This window comes from Stegastes partitus, unplaced genomic scaffold (assembly GCF_000690725.1).
Source record: "Stegastes partitus isolate 25-593 unplaced genomic scaffold, Stegastes_partitus-1.0.2 Scaffold8, whole genome shotgun sequence".
Taxonomy (NCBI): Eukaryota; Metazoa; Chordata; class Actinopteri; family Pomacentridae; genus Stegastes; species Stegastes partitus.
The window spans coordinates 1,479,039-1,502,611 of record NW_007577739.1 but is presented as its reverse complement, the minus strand read 5'-3'; the positions used below and the strand labels follow the sequence as shown (position 1 = coordinate 1,502,611).

The window sequence follows — 23,573 nt, the reverse complement described above, 5'->3', positions numbered from 1 at the left end:
TGAATTCCATAATATCAAACCAGTTTATTTTGAGGATGCCCAAGTTGACCACTGTTATGCACCTTTTTGAGGCGACAGTAGAAAAATAGATTCAGTGAAACTAAATGCAACTTAATATCAATCTACAAACATGGTTTCTATGATACCATACAAGTACAATGTACCTGTTACAATTCAACACAAGCAATCACACATTTCAGATGGTTCAATTTCAAAAGGTGCTAAATAACACTATGTACACAAAACAAGCTACATGAGATTTCAAAGAACTATTTGATGCAGGCTGGTAAGCTGGTAGAAAAGAGCTTGCATAGACATCAAAGTCACTTCTCCAATAAAAGCCCAGCCGCAGGCAGGGGAAGGCACTGACTTCTCTACAGCAAAGAGCAAAACAAGGACTTTTATTCAATGGAACATTGTCCTGGAAAATAAAACAACTACCCAACATGAACATGGGGAGGGATCTGGAGTTTTGCATTTTTTCCCCATGAAGCAACCTAGATGGAAAAATGATTTTTCTGCTTGGCAACTCCATCACTGCTAAGCAGAGAACTAATATCATCAGATCCTCTACGTGTTCCTGTTACTTTTAAAGTAAAAGAAAAAAGAAGAAGGAAAAACAAAACAAAACGGGGGGAAACATCTCTACAAACATGGGTATCCACACCACCTACAATATTGAACAAACTGCCCTAAATGCATAACATTTAAGAACAAAATAGATTCTGAGACACAATCTTTATGTTTTATACCACACATTCTTAGTGAGAGTTCATGACAAAGACAAATACACAGTGTTGTCCACTACAGTAAAAACACAGACCTTCAACAACCACTAAAATGTGATAGAAACCATTAAAAATTCATCAGAACATGTGGAACTCAATTCATTATATACAATTTTCCATTGGAGATATGAGCCAGCAATCGCCAACTTTTCTTCAATATACGATTCCTTTTTGTTCGAGATTCATTTGTTCCTTTTTCCCTTCGGCTAATAAACAGATGGCTCCTACAGTGCAATGATACTCGTGTGTGAGGTTTTATGCTAGCTTTCAGCTGTAACAGGCTTTTATGGGTGTTCTTGCAGGGTTGTGGAGCTACAGCTGCTGCGGCTCTTTAACAGTATATTTAACAGTATCAACACTGGCTATGCACATCCGCAATCCCCCATTAGGTGGCGAGATGGAGGCCTGATGTATGTACATGGGTTTTTAGCATCGGTGAACTCCACCTCTACCACCCCGAAAAACTGCAGCGTATGTGTCTGTAGTGAAGAGAACAGTCAAATAAGCAGTTAACAGGGGTTGCAATATAATGACATCATACTTAATTGAATAAAGGTTGCTAAAACTGAATACTCCAAGCTCTGGTTAAGGCTTTAGATTGGATTACTTAATGCTAAACAGAACAAGAGGGAGCTCGTTACACACTGACCACCACGCTCTGTGCCATACTCTTTAAATCGCCTCTGATATGTACAAACAGACCTGACCAAAGATGGGAGTGTACAGTACTGAGATTGTCTAAACACCTGTGTGTATCAAAGTTATCCTTGCACACACACACGCACGCACACCTGCTCCAGCTGCAAAACCAACAAATCCCTCGCAGTCCGCTGTATGTCAGTTGCCATGGCACCCCTATATTTTCCACTGTATCTCAGTAATGAACCCGCCCGAGATCCTCCCTGCCCCTCTGCCCTCCCATGTGAAAACACCAGGCCTCTGCCTCCGAGCCGGACAGAGAGGCCGCGATAGCCAACACCTGACACAATTATCAGACATGGTTACTGGAGAATGACGAGCTCTGATGACCTCCTTCCTGTCAGATCCGATTCCTGCTTTGTGTGACCAAGCGTCGGCCCATTGCTCATCAGCAGTGCAGAACCGGGGCCCGGAGGTGGAAACTAGTCAGGTGGGTTGCTATAAGCATGCTACAAGAAGAAATGGAGTCATGGGAGGAAAAGAACACAGTCAGACATATTTACATACGATTCTGTCACAATACTCTGTCCCAGACTGTGTGCCATTGTTCACTTGTGTAAACTGAGATTCTTATCCTGCGATCTTCCCGTTCTATGCAAGAGACAACAGAGCCAACCGATAGAGCCTTTGTTCAACTATCAGTTCATAACTGAGATTCATCTAGTGTTGTGACCTCCTCATGCAGAATTCATAGAGCACAGAGCTCTTTCTCAACAATCAAACTCAAGAGACCAGTCCACCCCAGTAGAGCCTGAGTAATCCTCTAAACCAGCAGGACTAGGCAGACTTGCATTGACAGCTAACCTACAGCTCCTACTCTTTCCATACTCTGACTGTGTGATGGATAGCACAGTGTGATAGAGGTAGGACAAAAGGACAGATTCTATAAATAGCAACCATCGACCACCCCTTTTCCCTGCTCCTCTCAAACACACACACACATACACGCAGGCAAACATTTAGTGCTTTGCTGTCCCCGGTGATGGACAGCCACTCATCACTTTTTCCCTTTTCTTAACTCAACCCCTGGTCCTGAACTGGGGTTAAAGTGCAGATTTCTTATAAGGGTAGTCAGGCTTGCTGGGTGACCTGCGGTCTCTGACAATCTCCTCGCTGACACTGTTTCTGTGGGGCTGCTGGAGGGACCCCGAGCCAGATGACTCTCCAGCTATAACCATGTCTTCGGGGGCGTCTCTAGGTCCTATGTGCCTCTCCTCATAGCTGTCCATATTTCCACTGGGGGATCGCAAGTGCCCTAAGCCATGAGTCAGGTCCGTCTCATTTGATCGCCCCTTTGGAATATGTCCCATCCTGGGCTGGGCCCCAGAGGGGCTGGCAAGGACTCCATCGTGCCTCTGAGAGGTTATACTAAGGACATCCAGTCGTAGTGGGTCTGGGGCAGTCCGTCCCTGCGTGTGGCCCTGGGACTGAGAGTCAGACACATAAGGGGGAGGATAGGAGCTGGAGGGGGTGCAGTTGTGGCTGTAGAGGTCTGGTCCTGCAAAGGAGGGCAAAGGATGAGCGGAGGTCGGGGTTGCAGGTCGGCAGGAGAAGTCATACAGGTCAGGAAACTCAGCCTGAGCCTCCAGTTTGGGTTCAGGGGCGTGTCTCTTGCAGGAGTGGCCATGTCCCGGACCATGGCCATGGCTGAGGCGGACAGAAGGGCAGGGCCCATGGGGCAGATGGTGGCCTGAGGGGCCCATGGGGCTGTGAGGGCCTTCCCTGTCCATCTCTGCCATGTGCTGCTCCCTCAGGGACATAACTGAGACACCCAGTGCAATGTCAGGCATGAACTCCCTCATAACAGGCTCCATGCTCATCTGCATTGGAAAACAGACACAAATGAGTGGCATTACCTGACAGTCAGGATATTCATGAGCCCAGGCGTTGGCAATGAAGCGACATTTGAATACACAAAAACGAAGCACAAGGAGTCTAAGACGTCGTGCACACACTCACCGCTTGCTGGTCTGAAAGCAAAGCTCGGCCCATAGCCTGTGGGTTGGTGCAGTCGGGGGGCTGGGGCCTGGGCGCAGAGGAGTAGTCTGAGCTGCCATGCTTGGTGGCTGCATGACGCTGGATCAGGGTGCGGTTGCAGGGGTAGGAAAAGGAGCGGGTGGGGGTTGGCATGGGCACTCGGGGTCGCCAGGCACCCTTGAGCTGGGCATGACTGGGTGTGGCAGGGGGGTGGTACGGGGGAGGAGGGGGAGGTAGGGGAGGGTGGAAGCCTGCTACTCCTTCCAGCTCTGTGAACATGCTATCCATGGCTGGGCTGCTGTTTACCCGACAACGACCCACCTGGCGCAGGGCCAGGATTGGACTCTCATCTCCAAACCGTTCATCAGGGAAGAACTTGTACGGGTTCTGAAAAGAAGAAGAAACAAAACAGGAGCTAAAGAAGTCCATATCCATTGGGCTGCTCGCCAATCAAACCTTGTTTTTTTTATCCATCTTTTTCTTAAAATGTATCTGCTCTGGGGTTGTTCAGGTCTGAGCTAGCGTCCCAGACGTCTCATCCTCCTCTACGCCCTCGGGACAAACTCTCTGCTTCCTGCTAACCTGCAATAGTTCAGTCGCTCCGTCTGCCAGACCGAACTCTCTCAGCACCCGCAGCTGCAGCTCATAGCTGACAGTGGCTCCCTCACCACAGTTGAGAGCGTAAGCTCTCTGGACCTGCTCTGTGTGTCTCAGTTCATGCAGCCTCCGGATCATCTCCTTTACCACAGACAGCTGAGGCACTGCAAACAAACACAAACAAAAAAGTTCACCACTTTAGTACTCTGTATGACTGCTGAACAACCTGATGTTCAAGGATATTTGAGCAGTTTGTCCATTTTCTGACAGCTTCTCATATCATTTTGACACTCGTAGTCACGTAGCGTCCCCAACAGTTGTCCTACCTGGAATTTCATTGGCGACAACTGACGGAGCCGTGGTTGCGTTGCTTGCCATTTGCTGGTGGTTGATCATGTGACAGCACTGAGGCACAGCGTTGTTGACCATATACAGTGTGTCTGGGACGTTGGACATGCGCACTAGTCGCAAACGCACCAGGTCTGTCTGCTCCACCATCATTTCATCAAGCACAGACTGGGGACATTGGAAAGGAGAGAAAGAAAAAAAGGAGTCCTATGTGCAACTCAAGGACATTGAGAACATTTTGCAAATTAGTTCCACTTGACTGACACTTCATCTAATAATGACTCTCTCTGGTCTATGGATATGTTCATGAATATTCATGGTCCTGAGAAGGCCTATAAGTTATTAGGAAAGTTTACAAATGGACATAAAATGAATTTCAGTCAAGATGGTGAAGGCCACTATTGCCATAGCAACAACTGGGCATGAATAGTTTTATAACGTCAGAGCTATAAACAGGTTCGCAAATTTTACCAAAGCTCTTAATAGTTCGTCTGCCCTCTTCACAGAATCTCTACACTCTTTAGTGATCGCAATGTGGGATGCAAATATTCCACTGCTTCCTGCACCAGCTATCAGCTCCATTAATCGGGGGCGAATGAGCCTTACCTTAGCCTCTTCCACGTAGGGAGAAAAGAGGCGAGGGCGCACGTAGATGCCTGCGTTCTTCTGTCGCAACCAGGCATTGGCTTTTCCCCCCTCGGCTGTGGGCAGCATGTCGGAAGGAGGGGTGCTTATCAGACCCCTTTTAAGCTGTGAACAGTGTGAAGGATGTGGATCAATGCTCGGTCCGTGAAGGTCACCGTGACTCAGAAACACACTCATAAAAACACAGCGGCTGAGGAAAGGTGGACGAGGAGCACTGACCGCGTCAGCGAGCACGTCACTGTTGGGAGGTAAGATGTGCTCGGTCCGGATGAAGGGCAGGAGGGGAGACAGGATCTCCTTCAGCTCCTCCACGTCCAGGTCTCTCCTCTTCACACCCCTCTTGTTTACGCTGTGGGCCGTGCCGCTCAACAGGTTGGGTTCTGGGTAAACAAGGACAGGAAAAGCCATTGGCAGCTTTTTAATGTAATGCATATGACCGCGACTATTTATGTAACCGTGATTATGCTTTTAAGAAGTCTACAACCTGCTGGCTATTTTTCACATTGTTTGGAAGTTCACTTTAGCAAATTAGGGATGAATATTGCATAGCCTGCTGTGTGTTTCATCTTTCTGAGCTTGAATTTTCAGCTTGATGACCAATACCCTGACCGTGAACCCTACTCAAGACCACTGTTTATGAGCTCAGAGCACACAATGACTAATCAGTATGAATCCACTTCCTGTTTACTTCATTTCTAGGGAAAAGTTTGGCTCTTTTTTCTGCTTTTTAAGTGTATTTTGGAGTCTTTGGTAAGTGGGTAATTTCCTCACAGCAATTAGGGGGGCTGCTCAGAGGGTAATTATAGAGTGTATTATCTTACCCCTGTCTGCCATCCTCTTAATAAGCTGCTGCTCGCCCCACTTAACAACATACTTGAGAATGTCCTGTTCACTCGCCTGTGAATGAGACCAAGGTACAGAGGAAGAGGGAGACAGAGAGGGAGATATAGGACAGGACAAAAGCAAGACACAAAAGTATTAATAGGACAAGGTTAGATATTGTCAAGAACGGACCTGGGAAGCTGTTAAATGAGGATGAGGTGAAGGTGCAATGTGTTCAGGCAATGTTCCTGCAACGCTCAGGCCTGGTTGGTTGGTTTGTTTGTGTAGCTGCATTACGACAGTTCACCTCAACCATCTGGTCTCATGCCCAAGTCGCTTGGCAGTGCAGATCACAGCTCAGCTTTGATTAGGTTCTAGGTTTGAAGGCATTTCCCTCCAGGGAATTGTGTTTCTCAGCTGTGGACACTCTGGAGACTCAGAGTGTGTGTGTGTGTGTGTGTGTGTGATTGCTATACATGTGTGGAGTGTGTGATTTTGACAGAGTATGTGTTGGTGCGTCTGTGTCTGTTTGTGTACGCTCTATTTTCACGAAGCAATCGCTGTGAACAAGTCAGGCGCCTATTACTGAAACTTTCCGCATCGTGAGGTGTCACAGAGAGAGGCAACGGACTGGCAGGTGATGAGTTCTTACCTGAAGGTAGTCAGACTGAATTGCGCTGAGAAGGTGTTCTTTGCCGAGCTCGTAGAGAACGTCTGAGGTGACAACCTGACTGAACTCCTCGCAGAGGAAGTGCATGGCCTGCCTGTGGACCCACTTGGAGCCGTACGGCTGAGAGCTCCACTTCAGAATGGGAACCAGGGAGTCCAGAGACAAGCTTTCCACAACGATGTCTTCACAGCCTGGGAGAGCCGATCAGACAGACGAACAGTTTACACCATGATATTTATTCAAGTCCCTTTATGGGCACAAATCCATCATAATCCTAAAAGGAAGTGCAGATTTTTAAGCCAAAAGTATAAAAAAAATTAACAGATGTTACGAAAAAAAACAGAAACAACTGAAAATGGTGTGACTAAACAATTATTAGAATATGAGAAATAATTCTGAAGCCACTGCCAAACCATCAGTAGTTTTGACTCATATTCGCTGACCCAGGGAGTCTCCCTCTAGTAGCCCCCACATCCTCCACGCTGCGTTTCCTAAATCAGAGCACATACCAGAACAGCAGGCAGTGGCTTTACTCTGTAACACACCAACCCACAGAAATGCCTTTGATACCTTGATGTGTTTCAGTCTCAAGCTGCCTTCTCTTAACCGTGATAAGTAAACACAGCAGCCTGAGCAAATGTGCTGCCAGTGCATGAGCACACACACACACACACACACACTCCGCAAACGTGTACACACTTGTGTGCATAAATCAAAAATGCATTAAAAATCCATGGAAAGCTTAGGGGAATTATGTACCTGCTGCTCTAGCCATTTAACAAAGAGCTAAGTTTTGCAAATTCAGCCTACACTGGCGCTCAAACTCACACTTAATCCGTGAGGGAACCATTTAGGCAGAATGGTCGAGCTATCTATGCCAGTCTCCAACAAGACAGAGCTTCAGTGGCTCTTCGAAGTCCTTCTCTGATCAGTAACGCTTGATACAAACTTGACATCCATGGAGATAAAGCCAGACTGACTGATGTCCAGTCAGAGCAGCTCTGAACTGAAATACAAGCTTGCCAAATTCCTCATTCCAGACCATCCTGTCCATCAGCTCATGATTGAGCCAGGAGCATCGTCCCTCTGGGAGAATCTTATCTTAAACTAGAAACTCTAAGCTGCCTTTCCGGCCCCAAACCACCACTTTGAACATACATAATGAGAAATTGGAAACCAGATTTGAGAGCGATGACGCCAGCGATGCTTTCGCTTTTGAATCTTAAGCTTCATATCTGTCCAAGCCCAAGCACCAGTCTCTGAGATGAGGACATGCATACTTATAAGCAATAATGTACATGGATCCACACTTATGATGCACTTCCCTTGTGGAAGTCAAGCTGGCGACATACACAAAGGGCACGCCCTCAGTGTTTGTAAAGGAGGGTGGAAATCCTGCATCGTTAGGAAGACAAACGAAGTTGAAACGGGGACCCCTGCATTTTTTCTTTTATCTGCTATAAACAGAGAGAATAGATTCCCAACATCTGTGTCTCCTTCTCCACTGCTGGTCCCTGTGCTGTCGCTCTTCTGTAAAGTGCTTCAGCTCACTTCAGTCTTTCACCTTTGCATCTTTGCCCTCTCCTGAAAGGCACACAAGCAGACGCACACAGGCATGCATCTACAAAAGCAGGCAGATCCTCACTTGGGACCGGCGGCACAGGAAAGCAAACAGCTCTGCTCTGTGCTAGCCCATTAGAATTCACAGCGACAGCCAGTCTTTTAAAACGCAGCACTTTTATTATGAGGTGGAGATTAGAATCAGCATTATATCTAATACTAACCCGCCTCCCCTTCTCTCCACGGGTGGTACACCACATTCACTGGAGCTTAGCCGACTGACAAGAATATCAACACAACAGCAGGAACAGCGACAGTCAGCTCCACACTACACTAACTTTGGAGGACGTATGCATTTTGTCTCGCTGTTATTTTTTGGAGCTCTGTGTTTATGGCGCACGAAGTCTCCAAAGCCACTTAAAGCATCAAATGCACTCAATGGTCTGTAAACAAGCCTGCGGATGTAAATCATGTCTGATGATCACTCAAAGGCTGTCAGCACGAAAGATAGAAGCGCTGGTCAGTCGGCGAGCATGGAGGGAGAGGAGGTACCACGCTGCACAGGCTGAAACCACACCGACCGGCTATCATCTCTGCGGCGCACTTGAAAAATTAATAAGGCTTTTAATACTGGTTACGATTTGAGTGAGATGTAGTCATAAAGGGATGCACATCTTGAGAATTAATAAGGAAGAATGACAGCGGGCTCTACAAAAACCTCCACGGGCCCAGAACTTCATGTGGCCCGAGGGGAAGAAGTCACGGAGCAAGCAAAGGGGGAAACGGAGTGACAGATGAGAGGACTCTCTCCATATGAAACCCCTGACATGAGCCTCTCTGCTGCCTCCTGAAGAGACGTGGCTACTGCTGAGGTCTGATGCCATGAGATAGACTCTTGTCTTATAATTAACCCACAGATGTCAGGCTGATTTGACACATTTGGAGTGTGCAAGATTTAAAATTCAGTTTACAAAAAAAGGTCAGGAAGAGGCATCTCCAAAAGAGTATTAACAGAAAAAGACAGGCACAGAGACTTGGACAAAATGAACCCAGGTTAACCTCAACCATTTCGCCACATTCCACTCTGGGGTTTCATGGGAACTGATTTGAGCCGTGCAGAACAGAGGGAGCAGAGGGGACAAAAATACCCTCGAGTGGGGGGCTTGCTGAGAGGGCGGGTGGGAGGGAAGAGGAGGTGATGGTGTGTGGGGATGACACCATTTGTCTGCTTGCTGGCTTAAGCTGCCAGAGTGACCCTGAGAGTGACACCCTAAGCCTGAGAGTGGGAGGTGATGTCTAATCAGCTGTGTGTTAGTGCACGGTGCTGCTCACCTCACTGGCCACATCTTAAAAAGGTGATTGATCCTAAACTCTTCAGTCAATACGGTCAGTTCAGCAGCTACACAGGACTGATCCTGTGCTTTTAAAAGATCCTATACAAGCAAGTACAGAGTACTCCGTGTCCCAAAAATTAGTTCTGCTGTTCTTATAGCTTCCTCTTTGAACATGATGCTTTGTTGTTGTTTTCAAGCTTTAGACGTCACACATTTCCGCCCCATTAAGATTGCATCATGTGCTACATTTGCATCAATATTGCAGCATAAATTTGCACAAAAGTACTTTGCAAAGGGCTGCAATGTGTGCATACTGATAAATCTACACATTCATAACGGACTCTGTTTATAAATGGCTGTGCTAACGCAGTGCACACAGAGGCAAAAGCACCTTTAAGTATGTTGTTAGTCTGCAGCTGCTTCACAGTAAAAGCCTTTCAGCCACATTGAATTTGATAAAAGCAAAGCACAAGCAAGGCGACACTCGAGGGCTTTTACTGTGAATCAACTTCAGTGAAGCGTTTGGAGTCACGACAGCGCCGCTGAGTGCCGTCTGAATACGTTAAATGCAACTGTAACTTCGTGTTTTGAATGGAAAATAATAACGGGTTGATTTCATTACACGGCACTGAAACTGTGCGCCTAAATCGTTTAATGCATCTCATTTCACCCTTTCAATATTTGACAAACTAATTCCTGTTATCATGGCTCTGCGAAAGATAAGATGGTTATAGGATATGGTAACAGACACTGTAATTTCAAAAACTGTGTTGAGTCATACGTCGTCTCTGGATCCACCCAGTCATGACAGGCGGGCCAAATGCAGCGCATTTATGTGCATTTAAAATAGACTGCTTCAAGTGCTGTATACTGCAAAGGTTGTTCAGATTAAAGGGGAGCTTTGTTAGGTGTGCTAGTAGCTGCACATGTCACTCTGGAGGAGGTGCAAGTGACAAAGGGACTAATTCATGTCAAAGCATGGCTCTGACCTTTGGCCATGTTACTGGGGTCAGTCTTTAACAGTGGAAAGAGTAAAAGGGAATAAAGATAGACCAGTGATGAAGTGTTGACAGAAGCTCAGATGCACTGCATGTATCAGACAGTAAGCTTTCTGCCCCCGGAGACACAGACAAGCCCTCCAGCATATATCAATCTGTTACTGCCACCACACATCGCAGCCAACAAAGCTGTTTAACTCTGCTCCGATCTGCACGGCGACATTAAGGGTAGAATATTAAGACATCGAGCGTGAGACAAATTATATGAATCCATGGAGAGAGAGATTATAGTAGGCCTAAGTTGTGAAAGGCATTAATTCACAAAAAAAAATTCAAGCCTATTATGACAAAATCCAGCTCGTATTACTGAGTCCATAGAAACAGAAACTATAATTATGACAGACTGGACAGGAAAATTGACTTTGAAATTCATGATCAAGGCTATTTAACTACATTATCACAGTTAGTGTTGAGGGTTTTAAGCAATTTGTCACAGAGACCTTGGCAGCACGGAGACATGTGTAGTCAATGGACCGGAAGGATGGAATTATTACGGAAAGAAATCAAACTAAACATTGTGAGGCAGAGTAGCCTCGAATAGCAGCGACGGACAATAGAACAAATTGATCATAATATTATGAGTCTCTGATTGTGCTGCATTTACTCATTTCACAATCTGAAATGCACGTCTAGAGAACGACACACAGACAACAGCTAAAGCAACAGTCTGTTAACTTTAACTCAGCTGTAACGTAACTGAACAAATGTATTATAGATATGCCAACATGACATTATTACATTTATAATGGAAACTACGTGTGTCTGAACAACACGAAGCCAGGACAATGTGAACCAACCATTACCAAAGAGGTGAGAATGAATGCTTTTACTTCTTTGTATATTCTTGAACTCTGTGTGATGACGACCTACCTTGAGCCAGCATGCTGAACTCCAAGAACAGAGCGATGTGGTACAGCTCCATGGCCTCCTCGGTGCGTGTGCTGGCCCCGCGGCCCCCGGACACCAGGGCCTGAACTTCACCCAGGCTGCCTGCTGAGGGGCTGCCGCGCAGCACCAGCCCGAGCTCCACCACGTCTGTGTACATGCAGTGGAGAATGACCTGCACGTACTTCCGTGGGATGATGGACTCATCTAACACTATGCGGGTGGGTGTCTGCAACGTGCGCTCAGTCATTTCTTCTCCTGTGCGAATGCGCCTCTGCAGAAGGTTCCTAAAGAAAGGAGAACGTGCCGAGAGGATGGCCTTATGAGCCCTAAGGTCCTCGTCTGGGGTCCCCGGGCCTCCGCTGCTTCCTGAGCCCCCCGTTGGCGCCGCAGCCACAGCCCCTCTCTCGTTACAGCTTTCTATCATCTCAGAGTCTGAGGAGAAGCTGAGCAGAGCGTCGTAGTAGCACATGTAGTCAAATAAGCCCTTCATATCTGCCTCCAGGGAGTTAGGTGTCCCAAACTCCTCGCTCAGCTGCACCAGTACATCCACATTCTGCAGCCTGGTATCCTCCGCTCCCCCCACCCCGAACTCCCCCGTGTACAAATAGTGAAGTAGGGCAGAGAACATGGGCACATCAATGCCGGCTGTCTCGATGTCCATCAGAACCTCTGCTCCGTAACCAGGGGATGAGGAGAGCAAGGTCTTGAAAAAGGGGCAGCGGGCAGCCAGGATGGCCCGGTGAGCTGGGAAACAAGTACCTTGGAAGATGAGATCCACATCGGTGCAGTACTTGTGCTGGTAGAGGGCGGCCAGATCCCGTTGCAAGCTGGGAGCCTCGGCGCGTGCCAGGCTGGCCTGGAAGCTCAGTTCCTTGAGGGCTGCTGTCCCCTCGTACTCCTCGACCAGGGCGTTTGTGTCACGGACGTCCCACCCTGACAAAAGCTCCCGCATCTGCCGCGCATGATCTGCTGAGCGGCTGGACTTCCTCCTTTTGATGAACCGCCGTTTGAGGGTCGCCAGACCAAGGCTCTTCTTCTTCCTGTCCGCGGGCCGCTCATGGCCGTGCTCCAGGCTGTATAGCTTTGACTCCCAGCCATAGCCCTGCTGAGAGTAGGATGACGTCCCTGAAATCAAAATGCATCCGGTTAGCTCCAAAACAAGTTTTTGTTGGTGTTTAAATGCATAAAATTTGTAGCACAGAAAGTATTGAACCTGTTTACATCATTGAAACCTGCGTATGTTATTCTTTCTTAGATACAGCTGCAGGCAGAAATCTGGGCAACACGAGGAAAACTACATATTTTGTCGGTTGTTGACGTAGACAGACCAGAACAAATCAAAACCTTCTTCAAATTTTTATGCACTTTTACTTTTTATGTATTTATTGATCTTGAATGCAAAAAAAGAAAAAAGCAAACATTTTATCAGACATCACATTTTGTCTGTGAAGAGGTTTTACTTTCTTTCCATGTCGGACATGTTGGTGCAGAGTATACCAGTGCACCACCTCTCCTGTGCCAACCAAACCTTCCCGTAGCTCCTTTGCAGTCACTTTTGCTTTAACCTTCTAAAGAGCAGGCTTTATCTGATTGTTTTCTTGGTTTTATAGATCTTGTCTTGACTTACACCATTCCCCTTAACTGTCATTTCTTAATGCCATTTCAGAGAGTTGAAACTGTAAGCTGGAAGGAGCTTGATGGATATCTTTTTATAGCCTTCCCTGCTTCGTAGGTGACACCTCATCCATCCATTAGCTACACCCGCTTTATCCTGTGGAGGGTTACGGGGGGGTTGGAGCCCATTCCAGCTGACACTGGGGAAGAGGCGGGGTACACCCTGGACGGGCCACCAATTTAACACAAAGAAAGACCTATGGCCAATTTAGAATCACAAATTAATCTACCACGCATGTCTTTGCACTGCTGGAGGAAGCTGAAGCACTTGAATGCAGAGAGAGAACATGCAAACTCCAGCAGGTTCAACCCTAGAACCTTCTTGCTGTATGTTCAGATCATCAGCCAGCTGCTAAGAGGAAGCCATGATGACTGAGTGTTGTGAAGGACTGAGGAGTCACAGAATTTATCAAACTGTGAGTTTCATAATTGTACTTCTTGACTGGCCTTACATTAGCCTCGACAGTCTATTTTGGGTCAATGGGATTCTCTATAAGCAGAGGCCTGAACCTTTTGCACAAGCGACAATTATATTATCACTGCTATAGAAAAAAAAATAATGAAAAATTCTAATTGGTGAAATAATGAGCAAAAGTGCATTAACATTTGAAGAAGGACTCATTTCAGTGCTTCTTTGCTGCAAGGATTGTTTTCACAAAATATGCAATTTTCCCCAAAAATTTTGCATGCAAATGGATTCGCTTTCCAATGACACACACACAGTTTCCCAACCCCAACACCAGCTTACTGTTGTAGGCCAGACTGCTAGAAACACAACCCATCTCTGGCACCCCTGTGGTGTGGCCAGCTCTGTCAGACCAAACACACACTCCCCTGACCCAGCTACCAAAGCATCTGGATCTAGTTCAACAACAGAAAAAATAGACAGAATCCCTTTATTTAGTTTTGTTTCAGACCAAACCGTGGCTCATCGCAGACTTCGCACCAATTATAAAGTTGTCCTACTTTGCACTCCTCTTTGAACTTCGGTCCATTCACATATTAGGGCCCAATCAATTACACTAAATAGCAGTTATCTTTGGCTTGAGAGACAGGACTTGTACGTCAGAGAAAGCTCTGCCAAGGAGATCCTCTCTGCCTGCCCTTCTCTCAGCATCCAGTGTGACCCAAATAGTAATCATTCTAACACTGTGAATCATCTGCAGCCCAGGCCAGCTCAACCGAGCAGCTACAGAGCTCAGAGCAAACCTAAGAGGTCTCGGGGGCTGCTGAGATAACTTGGCTCGTTAAACAATACTTTCGCTTTGAAACAGAAGTCCACAAGAAGCTCAGACCCAAGTCACTTTGAAACTTGAAATAAACATTGTTTTTGGGGAAAGAAAAGAATTATTAAAAATTAATCTCTGAATCATTTCTCCAAACTCTCTGGCACCGAGGACTGCAGGGAAAATGCCAAAAACCAGGCTCTCGCTCTCAATAGCAACCAGTCAAAACGGCTGCTTAAATATAAGCATTACGTATCCTAGTAACACGAGAGCAAGCTAACACAACCTATACTGTGTGTCAGCCAGAGTTTCTGTGGATGCAGGTACAAACTGACAATAATATGTATATTATTTGACAATAAAAGTGCTGCAATTGGGAGAAAAGGCACAAAAACCTTCAGATTAATGACTGTAGCCGTCACGCCAGTCAGCAGAAGAATGAGGCTGCAGCCTATAGCTGGTCACGGCGACAACAGTCGTGACACCAGATTAGCTCTCATCCTACAAGTTATATTTAAACTCAGATGATAAATAATCAACGTAATGCAAAACCGCCCACATTGGACGCAGCTTTCTTTGCATATCTGCCTCTCATAACACTTCATGAAGTCCATATGGTGGAGTAAGACACACACTCATAGCTTTTTAATGCATTCGTGTCAGCTGTACGAGTCGATGGCGCGGTTCGAGAGCTCTCACGCACAAAAAATGTTCACCTTCTTTGCACTGTTAGTTGCCATGGAAGCAGGTTAATCTAATGTAAAGTGTGAGTTTGACCACTCTAGACCCGCGCTGTGTGTTTGCAGCAGCGGTGGATGTTATATCAGGATCACAGTTTTGACACAAACAGTTGGAGGAATCGTGTTTTTGATCAACACTTCATTTCACACGCACGGGGCGTTTGTACCACATGCCGACTGAAAACACCACATCATCCGTCAGGGCTGACTTTGTGTTCGCTGCCGATCACAACGCACTTAATTAACTCACCTATGAAAGTCTGCTGTGCCTGTGCATTTCCCCCTATGCGCGGGGAGCATGAGTGTGGATAGCTGGATCCATTGGCACCCATCCTCACTTCTCTTCACTTGCTATTTGGGGGTCCCCCCTCTTGCTGAGTCATTCTGCTCAGACAGTGTATTCCGCTCAATCCTCAGTCGCGGGTCAGGCACGGATCCTCTGAAGCATCCTCAGAGCCCCGGGCCCGGGCTGCCATGCCTGGAGGAAGGAAGATCAAAGAGGACAGACAAAAGAGAAAGAGAGACATTTAAGCCAAAGAGTGATGGTGCTTTAAATGTTGCTGACTAACATCTCGCAGGGATTACAGCGCGATGAGTTCGGACTGTTTGGACTCTGGGAAAGATAATGAATGGCCAGGGGCGTCACTGTTTAGGAGGCTGAACAGAGGGACATCTATTACTATCTATCACGCTGTTTCAGCCACATTGATTTCGCTGCTATGATGAATCACGGCTGTCGGAGCCCTTTTACGGGCCCGTAATGCTAAAAATTGTAGGGTTTTTTTTTCGTCAGAGAGTCTTCATTTGGCGACTGTGTGCTCAGGCTTCTATCTATAATCTTCAACAGTGACTTCGGTTAACAGAGACTTCCTCTTCCTCCCCTCAGGAAACTGATTGGCAGTCAGCTACAAATCTAATGCAGATGCACAGCGATTTTCAGAGGGAGGTACGACTCTGCACAAGCCACCATGCTTTTGCACCATCCTGTCAGCTTTAGTCGTTTGTAGTCTAATGAATTATTTAAATGCATTTACAGTTCCGTTTGCATGAATATCAAAGCGGGTTGTGGTTATGCTGTACAATATCAATTAGAGGCAAACAGTTCGGCATTACGTTCTCATTTATTTACTAATGAAGCATCTCAGGTGAGCTGTCAGACTTGGCCTCTCTGCTCAGCTCGTATCAGCGCCGGCAGACGGAGCGCTGTGTCACTGCTGAAATATGTTGTTCAGAGGAAGCTCTCTTTGGTGCTAAACAGCAGCGTTAAATGGGAAATATTTGACTGCAGCCTCAGTGAAAAGCCCAGTATGAGGCTTGACAAGATATAAGTGTGTTTATTTAAATCAGCAGCGATTTTGTCGTGTTTTTGCATTCATGTAATGAAATATTTTAATTTTTCAAGTATTTATTTGACTGGATTAACCAAGTTAACCAGACAGTTTGAATATTTTATCAACTTCCTAGCAGGCTTTTGTCATCACAGACATTTTGCACACAGGTAGAATTAACACGACTTATGATGGTTCAGGTTAATGGTATCGTTCATAATGGATCACTGTCACGATTTAATACCGTTACAATGTAAATACACAACGTCTGCTGTGTTCACGCCTCATGTCCACACAATGCTGCTCACCCTGTTGTTTCTTTAAACTCCAGGACTGCCTTTTAGTCTGGACGGGCAGAAACGGAGGCTTTTGAAAACGATGACACAGACACAGAGGTTGTTAGAAAGTGATACCGCAGATACCCGTGTTCCCTTTGAGATCGGGCCTTCGCTGTCCAAACGTGTCCTTTGTTGACTCGTCACACCTCTATCATGTGACCCACAAACAAACAAAGATGAGCCTCGACTACCTGGGGGTAATTCAACTAATACTTCCTCCGCTGAGCAACTGAACCACTTGCTTCCCGCCGTTCGTGAACGTTGGTGTTATATGTGTTTTCAGGTGTACTGGTATTAATCTAGGGTTAGTATGCACAGAGATTATTTCTAACACTGTGCAAAAACACAAAAAAAAAAAACATGAGTGTGGTCATAGCCTTACTGGAAGGTAGCTCAGCACAGTCATTACCATAACCTATTCTCGTCAGCTATGGCACTGGCCAGAGCGCTCTCAGTAGATTTCCAGCTCTCTCCCTCTTTTTTTTTTCTTCCTCCTCTCACTGGCTATGATCTAAAAGAAAACAGGGCACCTCATTAACTAAACGTACTGTCAACTAATCAGGCTAATAATTGCAAACTGAGTTCATCTGGCTTCATTTCTACAAGCAAGCAGACTGAAGATGGTGATTATATGAACTGTTTTCCAAAGCGGAAGGGCAGCTTTTGGATTTTTCATTACATCTTGGGTAACTTTGCATCTTTCTAAACATTATTAAAAGACTTGGAAATGCGATTGTGAGCCTTTAAACAAGTCAACATGACGACAGCGATATGTACACATTCTGTCTCTTTTCTACATGTGACCAGACTGAGAACTGGAGTGTGATGGGAGATCTGTTTTATCTCAGCCTGCTAGTTTTTCCTGCCTACCATACTAATAAATCATTGTGTCTGCCCCTGTAGAGCAGCACTCCACAGCCTCCCAAGGGTTCAATGGAAAACCACAGCCTCTTACTCCTCACACACAGAGTCACCGAGCAGTCACACTGGAGCACTCCAATAAACATTTTGGTTGATCTTTATTTCATTAGACTGCTTTAAATAAGCCCCGTCTTCACAGGGAATTCATTTGGACAAAATTAGAAATTGAATTTGAATATGTAGGAGAGAGGAAGAAACCCTTGAGATATATACTGTCTTGTTTACAAAAGGCAGCACAGTGGAGGTGGCGGCGGCGGCGGTGATGGTGGTGGTGGTGGTGGGGGTCCTCAAAGGAGCACAGCAGAGGCAGAATAAAACAAAGCAACCAAGACATCAATTGAACAATGCGCTGACTTCCCAGCTTGGCAGCTTTAACTCATTCAAATGAGCGAACCAAATTTAACTTTAGCTGCAGTGCAGAATTCTAAAAGCATAATTTAGGACAGCTATTTCCTTGAGACCTGACTCACACTGTTCAATAAGAAGCATCTCCGTCATAATCTCTCTCTGATGCCCAACGTTAGGACACTTTTCTGCAGCTCGGGCCGGATCGGTGTGCTGCTCTGTTGTGTTCGGCCCGGGAGTGGAGGAGGGCAGTGCCACAGACGAGGGGAGGGAGGAGGAGGTGGGGGGAGGCAGACGCCGGCCGAGCTGGACTATGCGTCCCTAATGAGAGGTGACAGGAGACACTCCCTGCCCCCACCTATCTCCCTCTCTCTCTCTGCAAGCACACATCCACATACAGACACATCCAACCGCTCACCTTGCCTCCGTCGCCTCCATTATTTTTGTTTTATTCAAAATAAGCCACTCGCAGGGTTTGAAAAGACAGAAGCCCAGCCGCCTTCAAACTGAACATTACCATACACACAAAAAAATGTATTAAAAAAAAAAATGCTTGGCACAAGAACAGGACCAATGTATTATTCAAATGACAGACAGGGCACTTTATCAATCATTTATGTGGATTTCCTCATCATGGCTGGAGGAAATGGAAGAGGTAGGTGTGTGGGTCTCCTTTCATGTGTGCTACCCTAAATTCCAGCAGCACGTTCCTATTACTTCAACCTTTAAATTCTCCTCTACTGGAACACGCAGAACCAATATTTTAGGTTGTAATGAAGCAGGAATGTCTGGACAAGACATTCACAACTTGAACATTTTTAAGCAAGTGATGTGCTCAAAGGGCTCAAACAAACATGTGCTGTGTACCCTTTTGGTCCAACTGTGAATCCTATGAATAAAGTTATGCCCATCTTTTTTTAGATTATCTTTTTTGGGCATTTATTTGACTGTGCAGTGCAGAAAGGCAGGAGAAAGAGAAGAAGGGGAAATGGTGTGACTCAAACGTGTCCTAACCACCCGGCTATCAGGTCGCCCACCTTTTAATAGACATCTTTGTCGGGTTCAGTGGGCTAATCTTCTGAAGAAGAGCAATAGTTAAGCCGGGGTCACGGTCGGGCCTGAGTGAAACGGTACAAACAGACGAAACACTACAACACTTCCCCCCAAACACGTTCCCATCTGCAGCTCTTAATGCTTCAAAGCTCTCACATACAAGGGAGTTTTTATTACTCCACTACTGGCGCAATATAAAGCCCCGTCACCCTGATCACAGAGGGAACAGACAGTTTACACGCAACTAAAAAGAAAGATGCCGACCTGGGAGGATAAAACCAAATAAGTTTTGCCGTCACAAAGCCTGTTAAATGACCTGTGAGCAGAGCCGGCCATTATGCGCTTTGCTAACCAAGCTGTAGCAAAATACTGCTTTCAGACAGTAATTATAGACCGTTTGACTCTTTGGATATTTGATACAATCAGAGGTGCTCTGCGAGGGTCATAAAAAGCAATGCAGCGGTGAGCGGAAAGCAGAACTTTCAGAGTGACCTCCACGGTATCGATGTCTCTGCACGCCTCCCACAGCAGGATATGCAAGTGGAATACGGGCCGCGGCTGGATGGGAAACAGAACAAATTGCTCCCTCTAAAATGACGGTCATATTTTATCTGGAATGATAACCAGGGAGGCAGATGCTTACCTCGGCAGCGTTTTTGCCAATCAGGTAAATCAGGCTAACGTTGCACAGGGCCATTCAGCTGATTACAGACTCTGCCAGGAGAGCCACGGTAAACTAACGGAAACAGAAGAGGCTAGAAAACAGGCAACACACTGAAATGACAGAAACAGATAGAGGAAACAAAAGTCTCCACAGTGATGACTCATGGTGAGCAGCCTCTGGATTAGCCTGTGTCAACCAACAATATGAAGCGGGCTGCTGCATGTTTGACATTTCACTACGTTGTCAGCTGATCACATTTTGCTCTGAAGGTCACGAGGCACAATTAAAACTGTCACTTATAGCCAATAGAGTTCCATCATTGCATTCTTATAAACCTTTCGCTGACAACATGATGACACCTAAAGCGACAGAGACAGACTGGATCGATGTCAAGCTGAACGTCTGCTGGCAAACCAACAATGGAAAGGGCCGCGTTTCCAACAATGACATGTTCAATCTGCAGACGCTAATGACTATACAAATACAACCTGGGAGTCGATATTCGGCTGAGCCCAGGATGAATGGCAACTCAGGAAACAATGAGTGCTTATTTTAAGTGAGATGTCAATACTTGCCGTTGTGTTCCCCCCTCATCCAACCGGCCAGGGTAAACAGCACCGAGGCCAAAGTCCGGCTCATTCTCTTACCTCTGTGGCAAGTATTTGCAAGCTCACGGGCCTTTCATGCCAGTCATGGACTTCTGAGCATGTAACTCCAATAATTACATGTCATTATAGGGCCCTGGAGTACGGACGCAAATGCTTGACCTGGTAAAATGAGAAACCAAAGTGCTGAAATGCACCTTTTTTTTTGTTCAAATGACAAGACAAGAGAGAGACAGTCACAGGTTTCAGAGGGTTAACAGAGTCACAATTTCAGTGAGATTACCACAGGATTATCACAGTCTGCATATGGCTCCTCTCCACTTAAAGAGATGGCATCAGCATCTCCTTAATGCAACATATGAAGTGAATCCTGCTGGATAGCAATGCAAAAAAAAAAAAGAGGATTTGGGTGGGTTAAAAATGCAGACACAGGATAACTGCACAATGCAAAACACACACATGCAAACCACTGCAATCAACCTGTACAGTCAAACTGATTTGACTACCGGACAAGGACTTTATGGCATCTTATCTCCACATCCAGATTGCAGTGACAGTCCATATTGTTGCCATAGCACAGCCCATCAACAACTGTCTGACACAAAACCAGCAACATGTAGGTCGAACCGCAAAGTGAAAACCCACATTAATCCGGAACTTTTCTATCGATCGAGCCTCACTAGAAAAAAAAACAAAAAAACACAAGACAGAAGTGTTTCTTACTGAGCAGCCGTGTGTTAAAGAAATCCATCATTATTTTTTGTTGGCTTTGTTAGCATATCGTTATCTGGGAGCTATTGTTGCTCTCCGGGCTACCGGTGGGGCTACGGCGGTTAAAAGTGCTCACAAGAGCGGCGGAGATTAAACGCTTTGTTCGGTCTCTTCTGACGGAAAAGAAATTAAAAAGGGAAGTAAACGTTGGAATATTTCGCCCCAAACAAGAGGAGTCGTATCGAGCAGCAGCAGCAGCCCTGTAATTAGTAGCATATCCTCAGAGGCTAGGGTAAGCTATCCGTGCCGTGTCGCTTTGACTTTAACCCTCGGAAACGGCACATTTTTTTTTTTTTTTTTTTACTTCGAGGCAGGATGCGATTCAACTGTTGAAAAGCGAGCGTTCACGGGTATTTACCAGAAAGTGAGGAAGCTTGGCAGCCGTTATGTCTCCCCTTCGTATCGGCTCGTAGTTTAGTCGGTACTCCGATCCAACTTGTCTCTGGCAGAGGGAGAAAAAATGCAGCTCAACACCTTCTTTTTCCAACTCTGCTCATTACGCACGGCTCGACGTCAACGTCCACATTTCGATCCCCCCGATATGCACGGATTTCCACTTGCGTCGACTTTCCGGCGATTTCTCAGCCTTCGCCGCGGCTAAAAACTGAACCAAAACCGTTTTTTATTCTCGGTTCGGTTCGGTATTTCCCCCATAGTAGCACAACGCCTTGTTGGGTGGTTGTTATGGCCTATCCCAGCGCTACCCGCTTCAAGCTAGCGGGATTGAGGAGTGAGCTTCCTGTCGGGACTGTCAAAATAAAACGATCGACTGTTCGATTTTTTTTTAAAATGTTAATTTTTGCAGCGAAAGTAGTTGTCCGAAACAAGTCACTTTGCATCACGTGTTTGATATTATGATTTGAAAAGGTTAATTTAACAAAAATCTGATGGAAAACAGAGGGATTAACAGATAAATAAGGAACACATTCCTGGAGCAGATGACGCCCTTCAACTTTGGAAACAAAACAGGTCGTTTCCGGTATTGTGGATAACTTGACAACCCCTTACTGTATGCGACTGGTCAACAGGCCCGTCAGGACTGCGAGCAGGTTGTGCAATAATGCATTTACGAGCGCCCTCTAGCGATTTATAGGCGGCAGTAGACATCGTGAGGGCTACGTACGTGTCAAGAAAGCTCTTCTCAGGCTTTCTTTAACATTTGATGAGATTTTCAGTAATTCTGCAGGAGGCTTAACAGCCAGCCACAGGACGGGCAGCAGGGGGTCTGCATAGGGGAGGGTTCCTATATGAGAGGAGAGAGACGCTGTCACTGAAGCACCTTTAATAAAATCCCTTTTATCTCTCATGGAGACACAGGCCTCCACAAAACCAGATAATTATGATGTAGGCTGTTAGACTGTAGAAATGCAGTTTGTATGCATCTATTTATCTAGACAGTCAAATGTCATACATATATACACATAGAAATGGTAAAAAAAATAATTAAAATAAATATTATATATGTACAATAATGTTCTAAGCACAGCCAGTGACGGCTACATTGTGTATATATATTTGAGAGTATATATATACAGATATATGTGTGTATTATTTAAACTTTTTAATGTAAATAAAGACTTTAACTATTATATTCTGATTATATTCTGTTCTTTCTTTCATCTGGCTCCAGTTCTTTCAGCATCCTGTTGAGGGCGACAGAATACATCTAATGAGAGCCCAAACCTCTTTCCCTTTAGCTTTAAAATAAATCACAGATATCATAAATCATAAATATCAGACACTGGGATCAGTTTTGCTTTTCCCCCCCATGTAAACTAAATCCCTGGATTTTCTCTATTATTATGCTTTTTACTTCAGAAAGCTTTTAAATTTATACTAATGTCACAGCGTGTTTCCCACAAGGGAAATATGAGTGATTGATTCAGAAAACTGGACGATCCTGTGTTTATAATAAGAAATCTTTGCATAGATAATGAGATGATAAAGGACTTTAAAAAAACGCGTGTGATTAGGTTTTGTACGTAAAGAACCATTTTTAAAATTCCAAGTACATGTTGTTGTTTTTAAAGATATTTTTTCAAATTGATTTTCTTTTCCTTGCAAAGTCAGCAACTACCTGGTAAATCAGAGGTTTTCATGTTGTAGTTTTTACATTTCTTAAACATAAACAATTATTTTGAGTACATGCAAGAGTTTATGTACACACCAGATTTTTAAAAATATATTAAATATCCAAGATCCTGCTAATCACTATGTTTAGTTTATGGATTAACACACTTGCATTGTAAGTTCTTTCATTGTTCATATTGTGCAATGAGTAGTTATATGATTACATGAAATATCAAAATAATGCCATAACTCAATGACAAGCACATACATGAACTTTGTTTTTGTTATTTTCAGCTTTAAAAGAGAAAATTTGCACATTTTGCACAAACATGACCAACAGATGGTTGTTATTGGCTAACCTATGGACAATTCAGTGTTTCATTAAAATCATAATCTACATAATAATAGACAGACAACTTTTAAAATCTCTGTTGGGAGTTTATTGTTGTTGA

At 45.3% G+C, this 23,573-nt stretch overlaps 1 protein-coding gene across 1 annotated transcript; it reads right to left on the bottom strand.

Moving 5' to 3' along the window:
* On the bottom strand, positions 1-21,707 carry btbd7 (BTB (POZ) domain containing 7). The gene is made up of 11 exons (XM_008283622.1): positions 21,410-21,707; positions 15,277-15,504; positions 11,369-12,511; positions 6,529-6,737; positions 5,876-5,951; positions 5,274-5,434; positions 5,016-5,159; positions 4,388-4,577; positions 4,047-4,225; positions 3,447-3,851; positions 1-3,307 (listed from the first exon to the last, which is right to left on the bottom strand). The coding sequence occupies exons 2-11, from the start codon at positions 15,356-15,358 to the stop codon at positions 2,531-2,533; spliced, it is 3,366 nt and encodes a 1,121-aa protein (XP_008281844.1). The 5' UTR covers positions 15,359-15,504; positions 21,410-21,707; the 3' UTR covers positions 1-2,530.
* Between the last annotated feature and the right edge of the window lie 1,866 nt (positions 21,708-23,573).

Excerpts from the sequence above, each read along its gene's own strand:
- btbd7 (XM_008283622.1), bottom strand. The coding sequence starts at position 15,358 with ATGGGTGCCAATGGATCCAGCTATCCACACTCATGCTCCCCGCGCATA. Across the intron at positions 4,578-5,015 it reads CCTACGTGGAAGAGGCTAAG|TCTGTGCTTGATGAAATGAT; the intron begins GTAAGGCTCATT and ends CAATGTCCCCAG. Across the intron at positions 3,852-4,046 it reads GAGCGACTGAACTATTGCAG|AACCCGTACAAGTTCTTCCC; the intron begins GTTAGCAGGAAG and ends TCTTCTTTTCAG.